Here is a 26,451-nt window from a genome sequence, read left to right as displayed (position 1 = left end):
AGCAGTTTGGGCAAGTGCCAGAGGGGCTTGTCCATCTTTAGCCCAGTGGGCCTGTCTAAATGAGGGGTTTTGTGCAGAATGATCATTATTTGGCTAATAATGGGGGCCTCAAGGGAAAAAAACAGGTGTGTGTGTGTGTTCATTTCTCCAGAGAAGTTGAATGATGGTGAGTAGGTCTATCCTTTATAATTTGTTCCTATTATTCTGAGAGCAGGGGTCAGACACTGAGGGCAGGGGTCAGACACTGAGGGCAGGGGTCAGACACTGAGGGCAGGGATCAGACACTGAGGGCAGGGGTCAGACACAGTGTACATGTAGTGGTTCTCTATGAATTGATGTTGATATAATAATCAGTGGTGTAAAGTACTTATGTAAAAAATACTTCAAAGTACTACTGAAGTAGTTTTTGGGGGTATCTGTACTTTACTATTTAAATTTTTGACAACATTTACTTCACTACATTCCTAAAGAAAATGATGTACTTTTTTCTCCATACATTTTCCCTGGCACCCAAAAGTACTCATTACATTTTGAATGCTTAGCAAGACAGAAAAATAGTCTAATTCACACACAGAGAATATCCCTGGTCAATCCTACTGCCTCTGATCTGGCGGACTCAATAAAGAAAACGGTGTCGTCTGGTTTGCTTAATATAAGGAATTGGAAATTATTCATACTTTTACTTTTAATACTTAAGTTTATTTTAGCAATTACATTTACTTTTGGAACTTAAGTATATTTAAAATCCAATATTTTTGAACTTTTACTGAAGTAGGATTTTACTGGGTGACTTTCACTTTAATCATTTTCTATTAAGGTATCTATATTTGACTCAAATATGACAATTTGGTACTTTTTCCACCCCTGATAATAATAACTTGGTGGGTGCATCTATTTGTCCTATTTCACACATGCACAAGTGTGTATTATACAGATGTGTGAATTGGAAATGTGTTTTTTGCATATCCCAACTCCCCCTGAGACACCCTCAGAGAGTGGGGTCACAGCCAGGGTCAGCCATTATCAACAGCAACCATGGAGCAATTAGGGGTAAGTGCTTTGCTCAAGGGAACATCAACAGATTGGCTCAGGGATTTGAACTAGCAACCTTTCATATACTGGCCCAAAGCTCTAACCGCTAGGCTTCCTGCCACGGTGCAGTAGGTCGCAGGACAAGAGGTTGGCTGGTTATTCTTCTTAGCTGCTGTTAAGCTATGTGATGTCAGTTCTAAATCAAAAATGTTCCTTTCCATATGAGAATGTGTCTGACTGAGAATGCCATTCTCTCTCCATTTCCCCACTCTCACGCAGGCACGCACACACACACACAGAGCAGACAGCACATTCAACAATGACTCTACGGTGAACTCTAGTGGCCATTGGGAGCACTGAAACTCAACAGTATGGAATACAGCCATAAGGGGGCACCCTAGCCTTGTCTAGACTAGAGCCACATCTGTCCTGCATGCCACTCTCCCTCCCTGTTAATCTCTGAGCAATATCAATATGTGGCAGCTCGATTGATCATCACCTGACTCGGATTATATTCAGTCAAAGGAATAGACTTGATTGTCGTTCCTGGCACATTGTGGTTATTTGTTATATTTGGTCTCCTGAGTGGCGCAGTGGTCTAAGGTACTGCATTTCAGTGCTTGAAGTGTCACTACATACAGCCTGGAATTAAACCAGGGTGTATCACAACTGGCTGTGATTGGGAGTTCCATAGTGCGGCACACAATTGGCCCAGCGTTGTCTGGGTTTGGACGGTGTAGGCCGTCATTGTACTACTTACTTATAGTCTACTGTACTACTATTTTCTATATCTATAGTAAAGACATGAACAGAGTGATTTTCAAATGATTGTCAATTTTTATTGTGGACACATCACTTCCACAGACCCAGCAGGAGGTTCTGAGGTATGAGAGCTCAGTCTCCAGAGAGCGGGTGAGAGACTGACAAGAATGAACACATCACAGCACAACACTTGCTAAAACAGACTATACAAAACAAAATGGGACTGGACAGACACAGTACTAAAAAGTCATAAAATTAAATGAATTAGCACCTTTTATACAAACAGCCCAAGATGTATGCGCTCCTTTACGTACAGTCTTTCTGCAGGTGCTTGATCTGATGAGTGTTGTTTAGTGAGAATTCCCACTCTTTAGTATTTGTATTGAACAAAGCACAGGGTAGTGAGTAGAGTTCTAGAACACTCTAGAACAAAATATAAAATAAAGGGAACCCTTTTTGTGGCCTTGGATAACCTTATTTAGAACCGTAAGTAGCATCAAGGTTCTAAGTAGAGACCCTTATCGTGCCGTCTTGTTTTGCACACATTGTACATGCATAATGACAGGATCTTCGTAAACCACAGGAGGTTGGTGGCACCTTAATTGGGGAGGACAGGCTTGTGGTAATGGCTGGAGTGGAATAGGTGGAAATGTATCAAAGACAAACACATGGTTTCAATAGGTTTGGTGACGTTCCATTCACTCCGTTTCGGCCATTATCACGAACTGTCCTCCTCAGCAGCCTCTGGTGTTGTAAACATAGCTACTTTAGTAACTGGCATGTTCATATTCATGTCTCTGGCCCTGATGAATTGCAATAACCTACGAACTGGGTGGTCTAACCTATGTAAGCAATGATTATTCAGTATGTTAAAGGCCCAGTGCAGTCAAAAATATGTTTTCCTGTGTTTTATATTTATTTTCACACTATGAGGTTGGAATAATACTGTGAAATTGTGAAAATTATGATTATGCCCTTTTAGTGTTGGAGCTGTTTGAAAAGACTGTCTGGCATTTCAGCCTGTTTTGGCTGGATAGAGTTTTGGCCTGCCTGGCACTTAACCCTAATTTGTTCCACTACTATGGATGACCCTGTAAAAACACCACATTTCACTGCACCTATCCGGTGTATGTGACAATAAAACATCATCATCATCATCATCATCATCATCACCAAGCAGTAAATGAGTTAATAGAGTTAATAAAGAGAGTTCTAAACCTCTCTGCCAATAACAGCTCGTTTCCCCTCCCCACAACACTCCCAGACAGTCCTAGCTACATTGTTGCTTGCTAAAAAGCTATTTTTGTTTGTTTTTGACCATTTTAAATGAAAATAATCACAGTAAGGTACTTAATTGTTACCCTTAAATGATTTGATAGAGATCAAAAACATCTGCATTGTATCTTTAGCAAATATGAATAAAGGTTATTCAAAGGTTAAAGGTTCTACTTAGAAAACATTTTTGGAGAACCAATAGGGTTCTTTGATTTGTCCCTGTAGGGGAACCCTTTGTGGTGCTTTGTAGAACCCTCTCATTAAATATTATTTATATTTCCGGGTAGAACAAATACAAGGTGCTATCTAGAGGCGTACTAGTACTGCAACAATACTAATAATAATAATATAATAAGAGAATAAAGCGGGGATTCAATCCAAGGAAATTGCCTTTATAAAGGCTGTCTAGTAGCTGCTCTAAAAAGCACCTTGGATTAAATCAGTCTAAGACTCCAAACATTTTTCCCACTGGAAGTATCAAAGACATACCACCAATACATGTGCTTCAGCATTAGAAATAGCATTATATCACAGAAAAGTAACTCAGTATTATATGACAGAAAAGTGATTCAGCCTTAGAATCTTCATATAATGAGGTCTGGTTGTGTCATATGCAGTGCAATTTTATAACAAATAAAAATATGACATTTACTTAAGTATTATGTAAATTGAAATATTACATTTACATAAGTATTCAGACCCTTTACTCAGCACTTTGTTGAACACCTTTGGTAGCGATTACAGCATCGAGTCTTCTTGCCAACTGACATTTACTCCTGAGGTGCTGACCTGTTGCACCCTCGACAACCACAGTGATTATTATTATCTGACCCTGCTGGTCATCTATGAACATTTGAACATCTTGGCCATGTTCTTTTATAATCGCCACCCGGCACAGCCAGAAGAGGACTGGCCACCCCTCATAGCCTGGTTCCTCTCTTGGTTTCTTCCTAGATTCTGGCCTTTCTAGGAGTTTTTCCTAGCCACCGTGCTGCTACACCTGCATTGCTTGCTGTTTGGGGTTTTAGGCAGGGTTTCTGTACAGGACTTTGAGATATCAGCTATGTAAGTAGGGCTTTATACATACATTTGATTTGATTCTTGGGTATGATGCTACAAGCTTATTAACACACCTATATTTGGGGAGTTTCTCCCATTCTTCTCTGCAGATCCTCTCAAGCTCTGTCAGGTAGGATGGGGAGCGTTGCTGCACAGCTATTTTCAGATCTCTCCAGAGATGTCTGATCAGGTTCCAGTCCGGGCTCTGGCTGGGCCACTCAAGGACATTCAGAGACTTGTCCCGAAGCCACTACTGCGTTGTCTTGGCTGTGTGCTTAGGGTCGTTGTCCTGTTGGAAGGTGAACCTTCACCCCAGTCTGAGGTCCTGAGCAAGGACCTCATCAAGGACCTCTCTGTATTTTGCTTCGTTCATCTTTCACTTGATCTGGACGAGTCTCCCAGTCCCTATTACTGAAAAACATCCCCACAGCACGATGCTGCCACGACCATGCTTCTCCGTAGGGATGGTGCCAGGTATCCTCCAGACGTGACGCTTGGCATTCAGGCTAAAGAGTTCAATCTTGGTTTCATCAGACCAGAGAATCTTGTTTCTCATGGTCTGAGAGTCCTTTAGGTGCCTTTTGGTAGACTAAGAGGGCTGTCATTTGCCTTTTACTGAGGAGTGGCTTCCATCAGGCTACTCTACCATAAAGTCCTGATTGATGGAGTGCTGCAGAGATGGTTGTTCTTCTGGAAGGTTCTCCCATCTCCACAGAGGAACTCTGGAGCTCTGTCAGAGTAACCATCAGGTTCTTGGTCACCTCCCTTACCAAGACCCTTCTCCCCCGATTGCTCAGTCTGGCCTGGCAGCCTACTCTAGGAAGAGTCTGTGGTTCCAAACTTCTTCCATTTAAGAATGAAGTAGGCCACTGTGTCCTTGGGGACCTTCAATACTGCAGAAATGTTTTGGTACCCTTCCTCAGATCTGTGCCTTGACAAAGTCCTGTCTTGGAATTCTATGGACAATTCCTTCAACCTCATGGCTTGATTTTTGCTCTGACATGCACTGTCAACTGTGGGAACTTATAGACAGGCATGTGCCTTTCCAAATCATGTCCAATGAATTGAATTTACCACAGGTGGACTCCAATCAAGTTGTAGAAACATCTCAAGGATGATCAATGGAAACAGGATGCACTGGCTCAATTTCGAGGCTCAGAGCAGAGGTTCTGAATACTTCTGTAAATAAGATATTTCTGTTTTAGGTATTTTATATTTGCAAAAATGTCTAAAAACCTATTTTCACTTTGTCATTCTGGGGTATTGTGTGCAGATTGATGAGGACTTGTTTTATTAATTTAATCCACTTTAGAATAAGGCTGTAACGTAACAAAATGTGGAAAAATTGAGGGGTCTGAATACTTTCCGAATGTACTGTACATGCTGACATCCCTTAAGGTTCCTGACCAACAGAACCCAAAACAACCCATGAACATAAAGAGGCAATACAGGTAGAATAAAACAATCAAAAACACAGGCCAAGCGATGTGAAATAGTGCAACATAAAAACAGGAATTCACCCACAACCTTCTAGCAAGATGATTCTTTTGCAACCATTCAGAAAGCAAAGAACCTAATGAAGAACCTTCTCCAAAGAAAGGCTTCCTCGAGGCTACATAGTATGACATAAAATTAGTGTGACATAGAAAGTGTGAAATAGTACCATTGCTCCGATAAAAAAATAAAAAAATGGGTATTTGTTTCATTAGTCCAATGTTGATACAGCCCCAAAAATGTTTGCAAGTCAGTAGTCAGGTTTTCAAGATATAGCACTTTCAAGAAGCAAAGTGCAGCATATGATCATGGAGACATCATCATCTTGAAAGTCCTATGTATTGAAAACGTGATTGCTGACATGCAAAACATTCAGAAACAGTGGATTATCCCCAGCCGCGCCCTCAGAGCATGCGCAGACCAGCTGGCCGGTGTGTTTACGGACATATTCAATCAATCCCTATACCAGTCTGCTGTTCCCACATGCTTCAAGAGGGCCACCATTGTTCCTGTTCCCAAGAAAGCTAAGGTAACTGAGCTAAACGACTACCGCCCCGTAGCACTCACTTCCGTCATCATGAAGTGCTTTGAGAGACTAGTCAAGGACCATATCACCTCCACCCTACCTGACACCCTAGACCCACTCCAATTTGCTTACCGCCCAAATAGGTCCACAGACGATGCAATCTCAACCACACTGCACACTGCCCTAACCCATCTGGACAAGAGGAATACCTATGTGAGAATGCTGTTCATCGACTACAGCTCGGCATTCAACACCATAGTACCCTCCAAGCTCGTCATCAAGCTCGAGCCCTGTGCAACTGGGTACTGGACTTCCTGACGGGCCGCCCCCAGGTGGTGAGGGTAGGCAACAACATCTCCACCCCGCTGATCCTCAACACGGGGGCCCCACAAGGGTGCGTTCTGAGCCCTCTCCTGTACTCCCTGTTCACCCACGACTGCGTAGCCACGCACGCCTCCAACTCAATCATCAAGTTTGCGGACGACACAACAGTGGTAGGCTTGATTACCAACAACGACGAGACGGCCAACAGGGAGGAGGTGAGGGCCCTCGGAGTGTGGTGTCAGGAAAATAGCCTCACACTCAACGTCAACAAAACTAAGGAGATGATTGTGGACTTCAGGAAACAGCAGAGGGAACACCCCCCTATCCACATCGATGGAACAGTAGTGGAGAGGGTAGCAAGTTTTAAGTTCCTCGGCATACACATCACAGACAATCTGAATTGGTCCACTCACACAGACAGCATCGTGAAGAAGGCGCAGCAGCGCCTCTTCAACCTCAGGAGGCTGAAGAAATTCGGCTTGTCACCAAAAGCACTCACAAACTTCTACAGATGCACAATCGAGAGCATCCTGGCGGGCTGTATCACCGCCTGGTACGGCAACTGCTCCGCCCACAACCGTAAGGCTCTCCAGAGGGTAGTGAGGTCTGCACAACGCATCACCGGGGGCAAACTACCTGCCCTCCAGGACACCTACACCACCCGATGTTACAGGAAGGCCATAAAGATCATCAAGGACATCAACCACCTGAGCCACTGCCTGTTCACCCCGCTATCATCCAGAAGGCGAGGTCAGTACAGGTGCATCAAAGCTGGGACCGAGAGACTGAAAAACAGCTTCTATCTCAAGGCCATCAGACTGTTAAACAGCCACCACTAACATTGAGTGGCTGCTGCCAACACACTGACACTGACTCAACTCCAGCCACTTTAATAATGGGAAATTATGTAAATATATCACTAGCCACTTTAAACAATGCTACCTTATATAATGTTACTTACCCTACATTATTCATCTCATATGCATACGTATATACTGTACTCTATATCATCGACTGCATCCTTGTGTAATACATGTATCACTAGCCACTTTAACTATGCCACTTTGTTTACATACTCATCTCATATGTATATACTGTACTCGATACCATCTACTGTATCTTGCCTATGCTGCTCTGTACCATCACTCATTCATATATCCTTATGTACATATTATTTATCCCCTTACACTGTGTATAAGACAGTAGTTTTGGAATTGTTAGTTAGATTACTTGTTGGTTATTACTAAACTGTCGGAACTAGAAGCACAAGCATTTCGCTACACTCGCATTAACATCTGCTAACAATGTGTAAGTGACAAATAAAATTTGATTTGATTTGATTAAATTAAAAACGTATTAAAAAAGATACGTTTGAGTGGACTATTCCTTTAACCCAATTGGCGACCTCGTCAAGCGGTTCTGATCGTTTGGTGTAACGGGTTCGTCTCTTCATCCTCTGCCTTTTCAGTCATTGAATGTGCCATTGTATTTCTTCTAAGTGGTTTCTGAAAAAGTCACACATACCAGTGCTGACAAATACAAAAGTTTTCCTCTGACAGACTTTGACAATCTTTTTGAGATGGTCTAATACTAATTTCCACCCACACATGCATACCCGCACACGCACACATGCATACCCGCACACGCACACATGCATACCCGCACACCCACACATGCATACCCGCACACCCACACAAACACAGGCTTTTAAAAGCCCAGTCATACACATGATACTTACGTTTGACAGTGACATTGATAACGTCTGTAGAAGTAAGAAAATCAATGCATGTCATACATGTTGAGATATTCATTCATTTGACCTGGTGTTTGTTACAGTCAAATTATTAGTACAAATGTCTTGACTTTAAGTCAAGTAAGTGCCATTAAAAATATATTAAACATTTTCCCATAGTTATTGCTTCTGTGAGTTGCCTGCCTGTTGGCAGAGGTGAACTGTGATATTCTCCCATGGAACAGTGAACACAACTATGAAATATGTTAGGCTACAATGAAGAAAGTGAAGTCTGTTAAGAGTTCTCTAAGAACAAATCAATCTCTCCATGTAATTCAATCAAAATAAAGCCAGACTTTGACAGTGTTTTAAGACCAAGCCAACAACTTACCCTTGAGAATGAAAATCTCTGGAAAAGTAAGAGAATAAAGGAATTAAGAAATTAGGTTCGATGGATTGTAGTATTTTGTTAGTGTAGTTACGGTCAGTCTGCCGTTACGGCTGATATTCAAGATATAGCACGGCCTTGAGTCCCTTATAGTATTTTAAAATTATTACTAAAAAAACTGTTTTCACCACGTTTTTATAATAAGGACAATTCACTAGAATTCACCCGTCATCAGAGACGATATTTGTAATTTAAGTTTATATCCTGAATTCTACTGAATTTATTTTGTAAATTTATACTGTAATAATCTATATAGATTTTTAAAATCTGAATGTGGATGTCTACACACACACACACACACACACACACACACACACACACACACACACACACACACACACACACACACACACACACACACACACACACACACACACACACACACACACACACACACACACACACACACTACTTACATGGCATCCGTTATCAACTGAAGAGACAAGTGCAGCTGAAGATGGGAAAACACAATTTAAAGAAACAATAATAATAAATTATAAATGAATATAAGTAATAATTTAAATCATTAGCTTTGTTTCTCTATGGTATTGACAAACCCTTATTGAACTAGTTAACATTTTCACCCTACCTGGAGAGTATAACTCACGCATAGCACACATACAGCACATACACACCACTTACCCCTCTCTTGTTTGAGTTTAGCTGTAGGTAAGTGACACAGAACAATTAAAGTGAGAAGGCCGAGATAATCACTAGAGACGAATACGCCACACACACACACACACACCCACCACTTACCTAGCTGTTCAGTGAGCTCTTGTTCGTGTGTACCTACAGAGAATAATAAAACCCAAACAAATCATGAGCTCTGTAACCCAAACGATGCACACACACCTCTTTTGGAACTGTCCGTAGATTAACAGTAAAACTAAGTATTAAAGTGAGAACACATGGATAAATCATCACAGACACACAGAAAGACAGGCATATAGACAGAAAAACACACAGAGACAGACAAACAAGTTATTTTCCACACCACTTACCCAGCTCGTCAGTGAGCTCTTTTATACGTTGATCTGCAAAGTATAAGAAAACACAAATTAAAATAATTATTCAAATCACGAGTTCACACACATGTACGCACGAGCACACACACAACTTACCAGATTTTATTCTGGAACTTTCTGTAGATGAACAGTAAAACAAAGTATTAAAGTGAGAACACATAGATAATCACACAAACACACACACGACAGAGAGACAAAACAGGCCGGCACACACACACATGTTATTTTCCATACCACTTACCCAACTCATCAGTGAGTTCTTGTATCTGTTGATCTGCAAAGTCTAAGAAAACAAATTAATATAATTAATATATTATATAATTATGAACTCTCGCACACACACTTTTCCCTCTCGTCTGGTGTTATCTGCTGATTTACAATAAGACTAAGGCCAGGATCCAAACCAGCATAGATGAATGATCTGCACACAGCTATACACTGGAGAGATCATGTACGCTGTTCACTTATGTCAGTTCCTACAGAAATCACCTTTAAAAGTCAATCACACAGGCTGTTACACAGGTTAAAGGCTAAAGTGTGAAGACACTTAGAAAGAAGGTGAGAGACACGAGAGAGCGAGAGACAGAGAGAGACAGATCTGTAAGATTCTCCTACATGTCCAGAGGAAAACCACAAACAATGCATGCAGGGCAGAGTTAGGCCAATATCCACTAATAATAAAAACTCAAAAAATAGCAATTACATTTAGGAAACATCTAAAATACAGTGATATTACCAAGCCCTGTCATGTCATTACTAAGCCCTGCAATACCAAAAGCTGAGCAAAGAAAAGAGTCCCCTCATCGAACTGGTCCTGGGGCTGAGTTCACAAACCTGTTCTACTAACACACTGAAGCCTCAGGACCAGAACATCCAATCAATCAGATCAAAATAACTTACAACACAGTCAAAACAAAAATACATTACTTATTGGGAAACACAAGCACAAAGCAAAATGCAGTGCTATCCGGCCCTAAATCGACAGTACACAGTGGCAAACTATTTGACCATGGTTACTGATCAAAACTTTAGAAAAACCTTGAAAAGTACAGGCTCAGTGAGCACAGCCTTGCCATTGAGAAGAGTAAACACAGGAAAACCTGGCTCCCTGTAGAGGAAAGGCTGTGCAACCACTGCACAACAGCAGAACCTGAGACAGAGCTGCATTTCCTGACAAAATGTAAAAAATATAAAACACTTAAGAGTTTATTTTCCCCAAAACTGATGAGAGTAGGCTACCCGTCCTGTTGGAGGAGGATGCAGAGAGCTGTGGGTTGGCAGGTGTCTGACACATGTCATTGTTATTGTTCAATGTTTGGTTATTTTGACCCTTGATTATTGTTGTTACTGTTGTCCCGTTGACAATATTGATTATGTTAATATTGTAAATCTCCAAAGTAAGCTTTGGCAATATGTACATTGTTACATCATGCCAATAAACTATTTGAATTGAGAGAAAGTGAGAGAGACAGACAGAAGGAGAGCGAGAGAGGGGGGGGAGAGAAACAGACAGACAGACAGACAGAAGGAGAGCGAGAGAGAGTGGGGAGAGAGAGAGAGAGAGAGAGAGAGAGAGAGAGAGAGAGAGAGAGAGAGAGAGGACAGGGAAAGAGGGAGATACAGACAGAGAAACAGAGACAGGTCTGTTGCCATAAGAAAAGAGCAACCAGTGGAGCACAAACATTGTAAATACTACCAATATTTATGTTTATTTATCTTCCCTCACTATTTGTACTACAACTATTTGCACATTGCTAAACCAATATACATAGCTGATAATATAACACTTGAAATGTATATTTTTTTCATTGCAATGTTTCCTGTGAATTTCTAATAGTTTTTTGCTAATGGTAAATTGGTTTCTTCTCACTTTTGTGTATTGTTTATTTTACTTGCTTTGGCAATGTAAACATATGTTTCCCATGCCAATAAAGACCACTGAATTGAATTGAGTGAGTGAAAATGTCCTATATTTCTCTCTGTGGTGAGTGATGTTAAAAATGCCCCCTGAAGGTTAGGTTATACCAACCATAACTTACCTATCTTTTTTCTCAGTTTCTGGTATTTTATCCACATGAAACCAACCACAAGTCCACAAACACATACTATCAAAACAGGAACAGCAATCCACACCCAGGGAACTGTGGGAAACATCTCATCTGAAACACAGATGTCATATTAAACCATCTTATCACATTACAGAGTGCATCTCCAAAGAGAAGTGTGTTATTTCCCGACATTTCATTCAATTCAAGTTTCCAGCTTGATGGTAAATGTTCACAAATAAAAAAGGCACAATTTAAATAGTAGTGCTTTCACGGTGGTAACCACCATACAAATATCAGAGGCTTGTAGTTTTGTTCTCAAATCCTTCATGCCTATGAAACAGAGTGGATTATATTCTGCCCTAAGCAGGGCGCTAACACAATCTTCTGCGCAACAACTCAAAAGCCAACTATCTTAGCCAATAGAGTAGTCTGTCACTCTGTGAGCGACAGCTGCCTTTAGACACCTTAGGGAAGATGTGATGTCACTAATGTACTGTGTTTTTATTTTTCTCAATAGAAGAAGCTCACCTGGAACATTGTACTCTGTCTCCCTCGTAAAATTAAACTTTTGAAGCTGAACTCTACAGGTGAACGTGTTGGTGACATTCTTGTTCACGGTGACATGGCGTCTCACAATGTAGAGGCCCTCTGTGTCCCTGTGTGTCTCAGCGGATCCAGCAGGGAGGACCTGTCTCTCACTGTCCAGCCAGTTCATCTCGGGTTTGGGGTACCAGCTTTTAGCCTCACACTTCAGGACCACCCCACTGCCTTTGGTTCCATTGATGGAGATCACTGGGTTGGACACAGCAACTAAACAGACAAGGTAAAACAATGATCAGAGATATGTACTCAATACATGTGCTTATGATAATGTAATAAAAGTACACATGTAACAGAGTTGAATTGGTAAATCTCACTCCTCCGCTTGAAATACCACCACCCACGCATTGAACTGTTAGCTTTTCGGTGACGCAGCTGACTAAGAAGAAGTCAAGAGGGCGGTCTTGTGTGTTTAAGAGACAGAAGATCCATGACTCACCAACAATGAGTGGAATGACGGTTTCATGAACTAGACTGTTCGGTTCCGGAACTAGAATGTAACACATGTAGTTGCCTTCATCAGAGAGTTTCACTCGGGACAGTTTTAAGGAGACGTTGCCATTCTTCAGTTCTTTAAACAGTGACGTCCTTCCCCTGTAGGATTCATCCTGATCCACATTGGAGTCACGAGCGTCACGGTAAAAATGGACAACCTTGTCTTTCCCAGTTGGGTCTTTCGGGTTGGATCTCGACCATTTCACTATCAAACCAGCACTCTTGGTGAAATTCAACAGGGAACATGGTAGAATGACATCATCATCAGCAACAGCAACAGCAACAACGGGATCAGGCGAAACAACATGAGATGTCTCTGAAAAGATTAAGAACAAATCACATCATAGGATACTTTAAAATTCACACATTTACAGTCACCCTGTCAAGTAGGCCTGCCTTTAACTGTGATTGTTATCTATAAGTAAATAATTGGGTAAAAACTCAATTAAATAATGATTAAACTTAAAATAAACAGCACAGCGTGCAAAAACAATATGTGAAGTAAAATATATTCTAAGATATAAACCATGCTTCTAAAACCTGTAGCCTACAGCAGGCCCTACATACATTACATTATATTGATTTAGCTCGAAAAGCCGCTGCTTGTTGCCGTTTCATCCCTGTGCTACTGGCAGAATACTAGCCATAAACTTAGGCTCTACAGTGCACTCGGAAAGTATTCAAACACCTTCACTTTTTCCAAATTTTGTTACATTACAGCCTTATTCTAAAATTAATTAAATACATTTTTTCCTCATCAATACCCAACAATGAGTTTCTCCAATTCTTCCTTGCAGATCCTCTCAAGCTCTGTCAGGTTGGATGAGGAGTATTGCCGCACAGCTATTTTCAAGTCTCTCCAGAGATGTTCGATCGGGTTCAAGTCCGGGCTCTGGCCGGGCCACTCAAGGACATTCAGAGACTTGTCCCGAAGCCACTCCTGCGTTGTCTTGGCTGTGTGCTTAGGGTCATTGTCCTGTTGAAAGGCAAATCTTCACCCCGGTCTGAGGTACTGAGAGCTCGAGCAGGTTTTCATCAAGGATCTCTGTATAATTTGCTCCATTCATCTTTCACTCGATCCTGACTAGTCTCCCAGTCCACGTTGCTGAAAAACATCCCCACAGCATGATCCTGCCACCACCATGCTTCTCCGTAGGGATGGCGCCAGGTTTCCTCCAAACCTGACACTTGGCATTCAGGCCAAAGAGTTCAATCTTGGACCAGGGAATCTTGCCTGAGTCCTGTAGGTGCCTTTTGGCAAATTTCAAGCGGGCTGTCATTGTCACGGATCCCTCCGGTACTGTTGCTCATTCCGTGCACCAGTTTGGGAGGTCTACGTCACCGGCCTCTAGGAACTGAACTGTCATTACGCACACCTGGACCCCATATTCTCCCCTGATTAGTAATTGTATAACTGTGCCCTTTGTTCACCATTGTCTTGTTGATTATTCTTCCAATGTCCTTTGGTTGTGTGAGTACCTGTGCTGTGTTGTTTTGGCTTTCGTGCCGCTTGTATTGCACAGATGATTACGAGTCTCTTTCCGTGTGGTATCATTGTGTGCGTGTATGTTACGGGTCTCACCCCAGTGTATTTTTTCGAGGTACTCCTCACTATTTTGTTTGGGTTTCAACCCTGTGTTTTGTATACGTGTTTGTTTGGTCTTTGTCCCCGTGCCTTTACATGGCACGCTGTAATTTGGCTAAATAAAAACCTCTTTACGCATTCCTGCTCCTGTCTCCCAATCCCTTTATACCAGCGTGACAGTCATGAGCCATTTACTGAGGGGTGGCTACCTTCTGGCCTCTCTACCATAAAGGCCTGATTGTTGGAGTGCTGCAGAAATGGTTGTCCTTCTGGAAGGTTCTCCCATCTCCACAGAGTAACTCTGGAGCTTTGTCAGAGTGACCATCGGTTCACCTCCCTGACCAAGGCCCTTCTCCCCCGATTGCTTAGTTGGGATGGGCGGCCAGCTCTAGGAAGAGTCTTGGTTGTTCCAAACCTCTTCCATTTAAGAATGATGGAGGCCACTGTGTTCTTGGGGACCTTCAATGCTGCAGAAAGTTTTTGGTACCCTTCCCCAGATCTGTGCCTCAACATAATCCTGCCTCGGAGCTCTAAGGACAATTCCTTCGACCTCATGGCTTGGTTTCTGCTGACATGCACTGTCAACTGTTAGACATTATCTAGACAGATGTGTGCCTTTCCAAATCATGTCCAATCAATTGGATTTACCACAGGTGGACTCCAATCATGTTGTAGAAACATCAAGGATGATCAATGGAAACAGGATGCACATGAGCTCAATTTTGAGTCTCATAGTAAAGGGTCTGAATATTTATGTAAATGGTGTATTTGTTTTATTTTAATACATTTGCAAAAATGTCTGAAAACCTGTTTTCGCTCCATCATTATTGAGTATTGTGTGTAGATTGATGAGAATAAATGATAATTTAATCAATTCTAGAATAAGGTTTGTGGCAGATGGCAGGGAGAGGTGAGGGGAGTGGTTATTGAGAGGAGATATCTTGCAGCCCGCTGGCTCCACTGCCGAGCCTTATATGAACTTCGTGCACCATCGAGGCGAGGCTCTGGGAGTGCCTGGATGTGCTTGGGTATAAAGGAGGAAGCAGCTTGCACAAAGGGGCAGAGAATGGAGAGAGAAGTGTACGTGATGAAGAGTGGGAGAAAAGAGAGCAATATCTGTGTGATTACCCATTGTGACCTGAACTGTCTGATTACCCCCTTTGTGTACCGAACCGGATTGGCTGAGGACCCGAGTTTTAGGATTACCCCTGGAGAAGGGAACGGACAATGAGACCGGTTTGTCGACTGTGAAATAGTTGGTGACTTCCCCCCTTTTCCCCAGTGTACAAATTACCTAATAAAATACCCAATAAAGTCCCCATTTGCATTCTAGTTGTGCTAATGGTGCATGTTGTGTTATTGAACTTGGTGATGTGGAAACCCAACACCCTTGAGCATGCTACAGGCTGTAACAAACTGTGGAAAAAGTCAAGGGGTCTGAATACACTGTATATCACATCATTGTCCCATTATGGCAACTGTAAGGGAACGGGCAGGGCCATTGAGGCCATCTTCATGAGTTGGCAAACATTCTGAAAGGGTACATACTGCCACCATAAAGTTGGAGTGTGTCATTTGAACAGGTATACAGGCAAGGTTGGCGATTTACTGCCACCTGCAGTAATGGAATATTTGCTCACAAGTATAATTCATTGGCTGATCTCTCCTGGTGACCTGGATGGAATTATGTGATCCTTCCTTAACCCATAGGAAGTCCCACCCAGTTGACTAGCCTAAATCCTCAATGGAAATACCCAGGCTAAAACTGGCGTTTCGATCTCTATGATACTAGCTACTGTCGTGACCACGGGTTTGTTGGTAAATTCCAGTGGTGGGACCAAGTCATTGTTTTACAAGTCACAAGTAATTCTCAAGTCTTAGCACTCAAGACCCAAGTCAAGACAGGCAAGTCTCAAGTCAAGACCATCAAGTATCAAGTCAAGTCTCAAGTCTTAAACTTTGAGTTTCGAGTCCTAAACAAGTCATAATGTGCTCTTCACCAAATCTAATACCATTTCATATTTAACAAGAGTAATAGTATATTAATTTACGCAAATCATGAATGCTTTAAAAATATAGATATATTTATTACTTTCCAAATAAACTTTATATTTCCATAGAAATACATGGGTAACCATGAGACAGACACATCAATATGACAACAAAAACAACATATTGTAGTACTCTCTCTCTCACCTAAAACAATCCTGCCATAAAGGTACAATCATTTGTTTAAAGATTTAATTTTTATCATAGGCACACTTCAACTGTGAGAGACGGAATCTAAAACAAAAATCCAGAAAATCACATTGTATGATTTTTAAGTAATTAATTTGCATTTTATGACATAAGTATTTGATATATCAGAAAAGCAGAACTTAATATTTGGTATAGAAACCTTTGTTTGCTATTTCAGAGATCATACATTTCCTGTCGTTCTTGACCAGGTTTGCACACACTGCAGCAGGGATTTTGGCCCACTACTCCATACAGACCTTTGTGGTAGAACTACACCTTCTCCAGGTCCTTCAGGTTTCGGGGCTGTCGCTGGGCAATACGGACTTTCAGCTCCCTCCAAAGATGTTCTATTGGGTTCAGGTCTGGAGACTGGCTAGGCCACTCCAGGACCTTGAGATGCTTCTTATGGAGCCACTCCTTAGTTGCCCTGGCTGTGTGTTTCGGGTCGTTGTCATGCTGGAAGACCCAGCCGCGACCCATCTTCAATGCTCTTACTGAGGGAAGGAGGTTGTTGGCCAAGATCTCGCGATACATGGCCCCATCCATCCTCCCCTCAATGCGGTGCAGTCGTCCTGTCACCTTTGCAGAAAAGCATCCCCAAAGAATGATGTTTCCACCTCCATGCTTCACGGTTGCGATGGTGTTCTTGGGGTTGTACTCATCCTTCTTCATCCTCCAAACACGGCGAGTGGAGTTTAGACCAAAAAACTATATTTTTGTCTCATCAGACCACATGACCTTCTCCCATTCCTCCTCTGGATCATCCAGATGTTCAATGGCAAACTTCAGACGGGTCTGGACATGCGCTGGCTTGAGCAGGGGGACCTTGCGTGCGCTGCAGGATTTTAATCCATGACGGCGTAGTGTGTTACTAATGGTTTTCTTTGAGACTGTGGTCCCAGCTCTCTTCAGGTCATTGACCAGCTCTCTTCAGGTCATTGACCAAGTCCTGCCATGTAGTTCTGGGCTGATCCCTCACCTTCCTCATGATCATTGATGCCCCACGAGGTGAGATCTTGCATGGAGCCCCAGACCAAGGGTGATTGACCGTCATCTTGAACTTCTTCCATTTTCTAATAATTGTGCCAACAGTTGTTGCCTTCTCACCAAGCTGCTTGCCTATTGTCCTGTTGCCCATCCCAGCCTTGTGCAGGTCTACAATTTTATCCCTGATGTCCTTACACAGCTGTCTGGTCTTGGCCATTGTGGAGAGGTTGGAGTCTGTTTGTTTGAGTGTGTGGACAGGTGTATTTTATACAGGTAACAAATTCAAACAGGTGCAGTTAATACAGGTAATGAGTGGAGAACAGGAGGGCTTCTTATAGAAAAACTAACAGGTCTGTGAGAGCCGGAATTCTTACTGGTTGGTAGGTGATCAAATACTTATGTCATACAATAAATGCAAATTAATTACTTAAAAATCATACAATGTGATTATCTGGATTTTTGTTTTAGATTCCGCCTCTCACAGTTGAAGTGTACCTATGATAAAAATTACAGACCTCAACATGCTTTGTAAGTAGGAAAACCTTCAAAATCGGCAGTGTGTCGAATACTTGTTCACCCCACTGTATCTGTTGCTCCAAATGGCTTCAGGATGTCCACCAACTCCTGTGACTTGTGACACTTTTGTTCATCTGGTATTGTTCAAATCTGTAAGCATCTAAAAAAAATATTGAGCGGGGCAGTAGCACAATGTTGCCTGGTCTCAATCTTGGGTGCAATGATCACATTCCCACACTGGTTGACTGTGTGGAGGCTCATTGATTTAACGTTATGTTAGCCTACATGCTATACTTTCAGTTATATCTTTAGCCAGTTAGCTTGGGTGCTTGACTGCCGTTGTGAGGTCAGAACGCTAGAATCAACCCTACTCCTCGGCCAGTGTCCAGTGTGCACTCTGAATTTATGAACGGACAAAGTCTGACAACGCTCAGTATTAATGAATGCCCAGAGCGCACTCTGGCACCCCAGAGTGAATTTATGAACACACCCTACATTGATTAAGCAACTACACCAAATAGTGTCTATTATATTGACAATATAGTCAAACAGTATAGTATGAAGGTAGATCACGCTTGTAGGCGATGTCATGTCGACGTTGGCTAGCTAAGCTCATGCGCAGAAACGCATCATTGGGTCTAATGGTAGTGTCATGTGCAGGCCGTCAACTCAAAGGTACTCCTTCGTGGACGGCTTGTACATAAAGCAAAAGCATAATTTCCCTCCTCAAGTAGCTTTAATGGCGAGAAGGCGAAAAAACAAAACAGAAAATATGCATACTTTCTTTAACAAACACAATTTTCCCACCACCATTTTCATACAATTTAGAATGTTGCCCACACTTGTAGTCCAACGTATATGTGAAATAATTGTTCTATTTTATGATACAAGTATCAAAATTGGTACACCAATACTAGATACCTTAAGGAACATTAAGATTGGAGGCAGTCTGGGAAGCAAGGATGCCAGGTCCAACAAACATTTCCTGTCCAATGACTGCAGAAATCCCACCTCAGAAAATCCGCCCACCACGCCTGAATATTAGCCCCCCCAAAAAATATTGCAGCAAGAGAGGCGTTCCCACATTTATCCAATAAACCCTTTCTTCCATAAAGTTATCGAGCAAATTTTTAACGACATAAGGTAAAAAACAAAATTCTAATTTCCATCAAAATAATAAGAGAAAAGATAAATCGCCCTTATTAAAAACTCTCTAGATCATTTTCCATCAATTGATGCTGATTTAACATGTTTTGACTGCTATGATTAAGCAATAAGGCCCGAGGTGGTGTGGTATATGGCCAATATATCACGGCTAAGGGCTGTTCTTAGGACATAGTCCTTAGCTATGGTATATTGGCCATATACCACAAACCTGAGGTGCCTTATTGCGATTATAAACCGGGCACCAACATAATTAGAACAGTAAAAAGTAAGTTTTAGTAATTCCCGTGGTACATGTCCGATATAACATGTCTTTCAACCAATCAGTATTCAGGGCTCAAACCATAGATTAACCCGACAGGAGAATTTGTGTGATGAAAGTTGGATAGAGGATCTCAAAATCTCTGTGCAAGAAACACTTGGACGAACTTTTAAAAAACAAATGCTATTTTCTGGCAATTGTGACGTTATTATGTGCTAATGTTAAGACTACAAACTGTTATAAATGACCCATTTGCGAGATCGAATTGTTATTTCAATAGGCATAGGCTAGTGACTAAAATCAGGGTTTATAATTGCAATTAAACTTTGCTATGATTTGCTGAGCTAGCTGCAGGTAGCCTATAGCCCCTGATAGGCCAACGTCTCATTTCTGGGAAAAGTCCACAATGAAACTGACATTAGATGTAAATAATGATACATTTGTGATAGAGCTGTGACCATGATCACAATTGATAACTTTCAATTAAATTAACTAAACATAGCCATTTATAATTACATAATAACACAGGGCTACAACCCCAGTGATGGAGCTCAACGCCAGTGATGTACTGGGCCGTACACACTACCCTCTGTAGTGCCTTGCGGTTAGATGACAAGAAGTTGCCATACCAAGCGGTGATGCAGACAGTCAAGATGTACTCAGTGGTGCAGCTGTAGGACTTTGAGGATCTGAGGGACATTGCCAAATCTTTTCAGCCTCCTGAGACGAGTATGCGGCCTGGTAATCAAATCAAATTTTATTTGTCACATGTGCCGAATACAACAGGTTGAAATGCTTACTTACAAGCCCTTAACCAACAATGCAGTTTAAATCTGTATGGCCCTGCGGCCTTGTGAATCTTAACCTGTTTAAAGGTCTTACTCACATCGGTTAAGGAGCATGTGATCACACAGTCTCCCAGAACAGCTGGTGCTCTCATGCATGGTTCAGTGTTGCTTCCCGCGAAGTGAGCATAGAAGGCATTTAGCTCTTCTGGTAGGCTCGAGTCACTGGGCAGCTCACGACTTATGGAAGAATTTAGCTGCTGAAAGTCAATTGGAAATGCAAATGGACAAATAATATCATGTTTGCAATTTCTTTTCCTAAATGGGTTGGAAAGCTGCCGCGGTCATCCCCCTCTTCAAAGGGGGAGACACTCTAGACCCAAACTGCTACAGACCTATATCTATCCTACCCTGCCTTTCTAAGATCTTCGAAAGCCAAGTTAACAAACAGATCACCGACCATTTCGAATCCCACCGTACCTTCTCCGTTATGCAATCTGGTTTCCGAGCTGATCACGTGTGCACCTCAGCCACGCTCAAGGTCCTAAACGATATCATAACCACCTTCGATAAGAGACAATACTGTGCAGCTGTATTCGTCGACCTGGCCAAAGCTTTCAACTCTGTCAATCACCTTATTCTTATCGGCAGACTCAAAAGCCTTGGTTTCTCAAATGACTGCCTAGCCTGGTTCACCAACTACTTCTCTGACAGAGTTCAGTGTGTCAAATCGGAGGGCCTGTTGTCCGGATCTCTGGCAGGAGAAGCCCATTTCCTGGTTCTGTAGTGTGCGGCAGCTTGATGTACAAGTACACTTCCTGGGCCTTACCCCCAATCGATCTTGAGTGTCAAGCAGATACGCATCGGGTCTAGTGGTCGACCGACTCTGATTTTTCAACGTCGATACCGATTATTGGACGACCAAAAAAGCCGATACCGATTAATCGGCCGACTTTTAGAATGTGTTTGTAATAATGACAATTACAACAATACTGAATGAACACTTATTTTAACTTCATATAATACATCAATAAAATCAATTTAGCCTCAAATAAATAATGAAACATGTTCAATTTGGTTTAAATACTGCAAAAACAAAGTTTTGGTAAAAGTGCAATATGTGCCATGTAAGAAAGCTAACGTTTAAGTTCCTTTCTCAGAACATGAGAACATATGAAAGCTGGTGGTTCCTTTTAACATGAGTCTTCAATATTCCCAGGTAAGAAGTTTTAGGTTGTAGTTTTTATAGGAATTATATGACTATTTCTCTCTATACCATTTGTATTTCATTAACCTTTGACTATTGGATGTTCTTATAGGCACTTTAGTATTGCCAGTGCAACAGTATAGCTTCCGTCCCTCTCCTCGCTCCTCCCTGGGCTCGAACCAGGAACACAACGACAACAGCCACCCTCGAAGCAGCGTTACCCATGCAGAGCAAGGGGAACAGCCACTCCAAGTCTCAGAGTGAGTGACATTTGAAACGCTATTAGCGCGCACCCTGCTAACCATTTCACATCGGTTACATGAGCCTAATCTCGGGAGTTGTAAAGTCATAAACAGCGCAATGCTTGACGCACAATGAAGAGCTGCTGGCAAAACGCACGAAAGTGCTGGTTGAATTAATTCTTACGAGCCTGCTGGTGTCTACCACAGCTCAGTCAGACTGCTCTATCAAATCATAGACTTAGTTATAACATAATAACACACTGAAATACGAGCCTTAGGTCATTAATATGGTCGAATCCGGAAACTATCATCTCGAAAACAAGACGTTTATTCTTTCTGTGAAATACGGAACCGTTCCGTATTTTATCTAAGGGGTGGCATCCATTAGTCTAAATGTTCCTGTTACATTGCACAACCTTCAATGTTATGTCATAATTACGTATAATTCTGGCAAATTAGGCGGCCCAACCTGTTGCATATACACTGACTCTGCGCGCAATGAACGCAAGAGAAGTGACACAATTTCATCTGGTTAATATTGCCTGCTAACCTGGATTTCTTTTAGCTAAATATGCAGTTTTAAAAATATATACTTCTGTGTATTGATTTTAAGAAAGGCATTGATGTTCATGGTTAGGTACACATTGGAGCAACGATACGCAACGCATCCATTATATGCAACGCAGGACACGCTAGATAATCTAGTAATATCATCAACCATGTGTAGTTAACTAGTGACTATGATTGATTGATTGATGTTTTTTTATAAGATAAGTTTAATGCTAGCTAGCAACTTACCTTGGCTTACTGCATTCGCGTAACAGGCAGTCTCCTCGTGGAGTGCAATGAGAGGCAGGTGGTTAGAGCGTTGGACTAGTTAACTGTAAGGTTGCAAGATTGAATCCCCCGAGCTGACAAGGTGAAAATCTGTCGTTCTGCAACTGAACGAGGCAGTTAACCCACTGTTTCTAGGCCGTCGTTGAAAATAAGAATGTGTTCTTAACTGACTAGTTAAATAAAGATTAAATAAAGGTGTAAAAAAATATATATATACATATTTTTTTAATCTGCAAAATTGGTGTCCAAAACTACCAATTTCCGATTGTTATGAAAACTTGAAATCGGTCCTAATTAATCGGCCATTCCGATTAATCAGTTGATCGGGTCCCATTCTTATGGTATGACTCGGCCAGGGATCGAACTGTCCGACCTTCAAATCTCAGGGAGGAAATTAACAACAATGCAAGCCATAGGTATTTATTTTATTTAACCTTGATTTAACTAGGCAAGTCAACAAATTCTTATTTACAATGACGGCCTACCCCAGGCCAAACCCTAACCCGGACGACGCTGGGCCAATTGTGCGCCGCCCTATGGGATGCCCAATCACGGACGGTTGTGATACAGCCTGGAATCGAACCAGGATGTGTAATGACGCCTCTAGCCCCAAAACTATATTGCATATTAAGTTGTTCCATATCGAATGTAAAATGAGAAGCATGCACAATTAACCATCACTACTTATTTTATTAAGGATATACAGTACCAAACTGTACCCTTGGTGAGCTGTGATAGAGACATTGTCCTACAGGTACCAGTTATTCTTGTTTTTAGAATCACTGGTGTTCAACAAACAGGTTACTATCTACACAAATTGTTCAACTACTGTATGTTTCCTTGATAATGGTTTCCAACATATGACTGGCAAAGCCTCATTGAAGCGCAATAACATTTCTGTACAGTTTCTGCAGAACATCTTATTGAATATGTGACTAGTGGTAACAAAGTGGCACTGTAATTTTGACTGAACACTTCAAGCATTTCAGGGACAACGGATAAGCCTGCCCTCTTCTTCCTCATCAGTAAAGTTAGAAATTTCATTGGTGATGATCAGACAACAGAAAGTCAAAAGAATCAGACTGATTCCAATCCATATCATAGATCATATTCCCCCTTACAAAGGCTCTGGTACTGTTCCCTGCAGAATATAATCATGAAATACTTTAAGGTTGACAATATTCACTGGCATGCAAACAAACGCTTGACTTGCAATAAACAAACAAAATGTCACATACAAGAACTCAGCGGGGGAGGATCATCGGACTACAATATGAATACAACTCCATTTTTCTTCTACTGTGGACACTACCACGCCGTAGTGTAGCCCTTATATTGAGGTAGTTTAATTAAGCTGGACCGGGGTGCACCGGGCTTGGCCCGTGATATGAATGGATGAAAGCGGTGAGGGAGAAGCGCCCTGCTCAAATCTAACACTAATCTGCACCGCCAGGCCATATTGTCAACAAGACAGTATGGTTCATCGGTCGGAAAACATACAAGTATTTTCCATATAGTACATGTTAGAATTGTACTAGTTTTACTTGGGAAGGCAGATACGGTATATATTTGTTTTTATACCAAGAGCAAACACTTTGCATGCGTCTTCACGATATTGACAAACTTTGTTTTGTTTTGCATTGCTCAGTGAAGATGCCCTCCAGTGTTGTTCGTCTCTACTCTCCTGCAGTCACATATGGAACTCCTAAGCAGACAGATGGCCACAGACATGCTGAGACAGACTGACTGAGAGACACACACACACAGTGTGAGAGCTGGGCCTAAAAAAATAAACAAAAGCTAAAGCAACATTACACTAACAACGTTACACTATATAGTCTGATAGTTTCAGATGCTTTCAGATAGGTCCTTTGTTTTTGAAGAGTCACATACCATTAGTGATCCCTTCTAGAGTAACTTTAGTGCATCATAGCTTGATCGCCATCTGTGGTAGAAAACAAATAACCATGCTAGCTATTCATCTAATTGTTTCAATGCAAACAAAAACATCTACTTATTGTACATAAAGGTGTTCTACGATGTCTTGTTGTGACACCAGCCAGTAGTGCCTCTTCATAGTCATCTAGCTATCTAACATACCGATAGATTGCTACTTATAATTGCCAATTAGCCATATTAGCTACCTACTAGTAGCTCCCTGTGTCCCCTCTAATTTGACACTAACTATTTCTGATATTGCTACTATGCAAGTAACAATTTGGCTGTACTGTTTACACCTTCTGTAGAGACCATCCACTTAGGAAAATATTGATATATAAAATGAATATTTATGTGTGGTCGTAACATGATTTTGTGACTTACTACCTATGTCGTTTTGGGGGGTATCTGTACATTACTTTACTATTTATATTTTTGGCCAATTTTACTTTTACTTCACTACATTCCGAAAGAAAATAATGTACTTTCTACTCCATACATTTTCCCTGACACCCAAAAGTACTCATTACATTTTGACAGGAAAATTGTCCAAATCACACACTTATCAAGAGAACATCCCTACTGCATCTGATCTGTCAGACTCACTAAACACAAACGCTTTGTTTTTAAATGATATCCGAGTGTTGGAGTGTGCCCCTGGCTATCCGTCAATTACATTTAAAAAAGAGACAAATTGTGCCACCTGGTTAAATATAAGGAATTTGAAAAGATTTATACTTTTACTCAAGTATGACACCACTGGATGTGGCTGGGGGTTATAGCATTTATTTCACTTGACCCATTAATTTAGACAATTATGTCTGGGTAAGCGTCATCTAATATTTTTATCTGGACACTTTCTGTTTACCTGGAAATGTTCCTTATTGTAGGCTACTAGCAATTTTTGTCTTAATCTTTACTACACCACTCACTGTTTAGCACATGACCTCATGTGAATCCTTAAAGAGATGAGTGGGTCTGGCTTAAGAGGGTGTGAATGATGCTGAACAGGTGTAGGTAGACAAAGGAGAGCTCTCCAGTAGGTACCAAAACATTCAAAGGCGCTACATAAGACCAAATCCAGCTGGTGAGTCACATTTTATCCGCTATTAAAGGTAGTTAGGGAGGAGAATTATGCATTTCCAGCCTGAATGGAAAAAGCTGTATAAACCGGTCCATGTAGTACACAAGTGTATTACCCGGAATGCAAATCAATCCTAGATGAGAGTCCCGATCTCGCAACCACTATCGCCTGCCTAGGTTAGCCTCGGCCTTCCGACGACATTCATTTTCTTCCGGTTAAATATACTGCCCTTAAAAAAAACTAAATATTGCAAGTTCAATTTTTCCATCGTTTCCTTGTTGTTGTATTTAGCCAGATAAACACCATACAGTACTTAGGACTCCCAATTATGGTTCGATAAGACCTTAGCCTACCTGTTTCCATTAGTAGAGAAATCAAAATAATTCCCAGTGAGCCTGACGAATAACTCTTCATATCACTGGAACAGGGAGATGCAAATATCAAGTAGAGGAAAAGCTCCGCGTTAAAGAAGTCTACAGAAGGTCTTTGGGGCTAGGCTTTTTTCATCAGCCCATTCGAAATTTTAAAAAAGTCTATTTTGCACTTAGATTGAAGTTAAATTAACCATAACATATTGAACATTTGAAGGAATACAGGCGAACATTCCAGAAAACTGTAGAAAAATTTGCCACATCTACTTTCACTTTTGCCTTCTTCTGTGGATTATTTTATTGAGGTTGGCAACCAACTTTTAAATTGCATTACCGCCACCAACTGGACTGGAGTGTGGATCAGCGACATTGAAGCACAAAATTCTACCCCAATATTCTCGTCTCCCTAAGG

The 26,451-nt window shown here is 41.5% G+C and overlaps 1 protein-coding gene across 1 annotated transcript; it reads right to left on the bottom strand.

The window, feature by feature from the left end:
* Positions 1–1,846: 1,846 nt before the first annotated feature.
* On the bottom strand, positions 1,847–26,342 carry LOC118399603 (butyrophilin subfamily 3 member A2-like). The gene is made up of 13 exons (XM_035795806.2): positions 26,022–26,342; positions 12,768–13,139; positions 12,257–12,538; positions 11,720–11,839; positions 9,922–9,963; positions 9,777–9,797; positions 9,657–9,689; positions 9,412–9,444; positions 9,295–9,315; positions 9,069–9,103; positions 8,596–8,613; positions 8,211–8,234; positions 1,847–7,977 (listed from the first exon to the last, which is right to left on the bottom strand). Exons 1-13 carry the CDS (start codon positions 26,080–26,082, stop codon positions 7,882–7,884), a joined length of 1,158 nt encoding a protein of 385 aa, XP_035651699.1. The 5' UTR covers positions 26,083–26,342; the 3' UTR covers positions 1,847–7,881.
* Between the last annotated feature and the right edge of the window lie 109 nt (positions 26,343–26,451).

This window comes from Oncorhynchus keta, chromosome 20 (assembly GCF_023373465.1).
Source record: "Oncorhynchus keta strain PuntledgeMale-10-30-2019 chromosome 20, Oket_V2, whole genome shotgun sequence".
Classification (NCBI taxonomy): Eukaryota; Metazoa; Chordata; class Actinopteri; order Salmoniformes; family Salmonidae; genus Oncorhynchus; species Oncorhynchus keta.
Note: the sequence above shows the minus strand (reverse complement) of the source record. Positions and strands in the feature narration are given on the sequence as shown.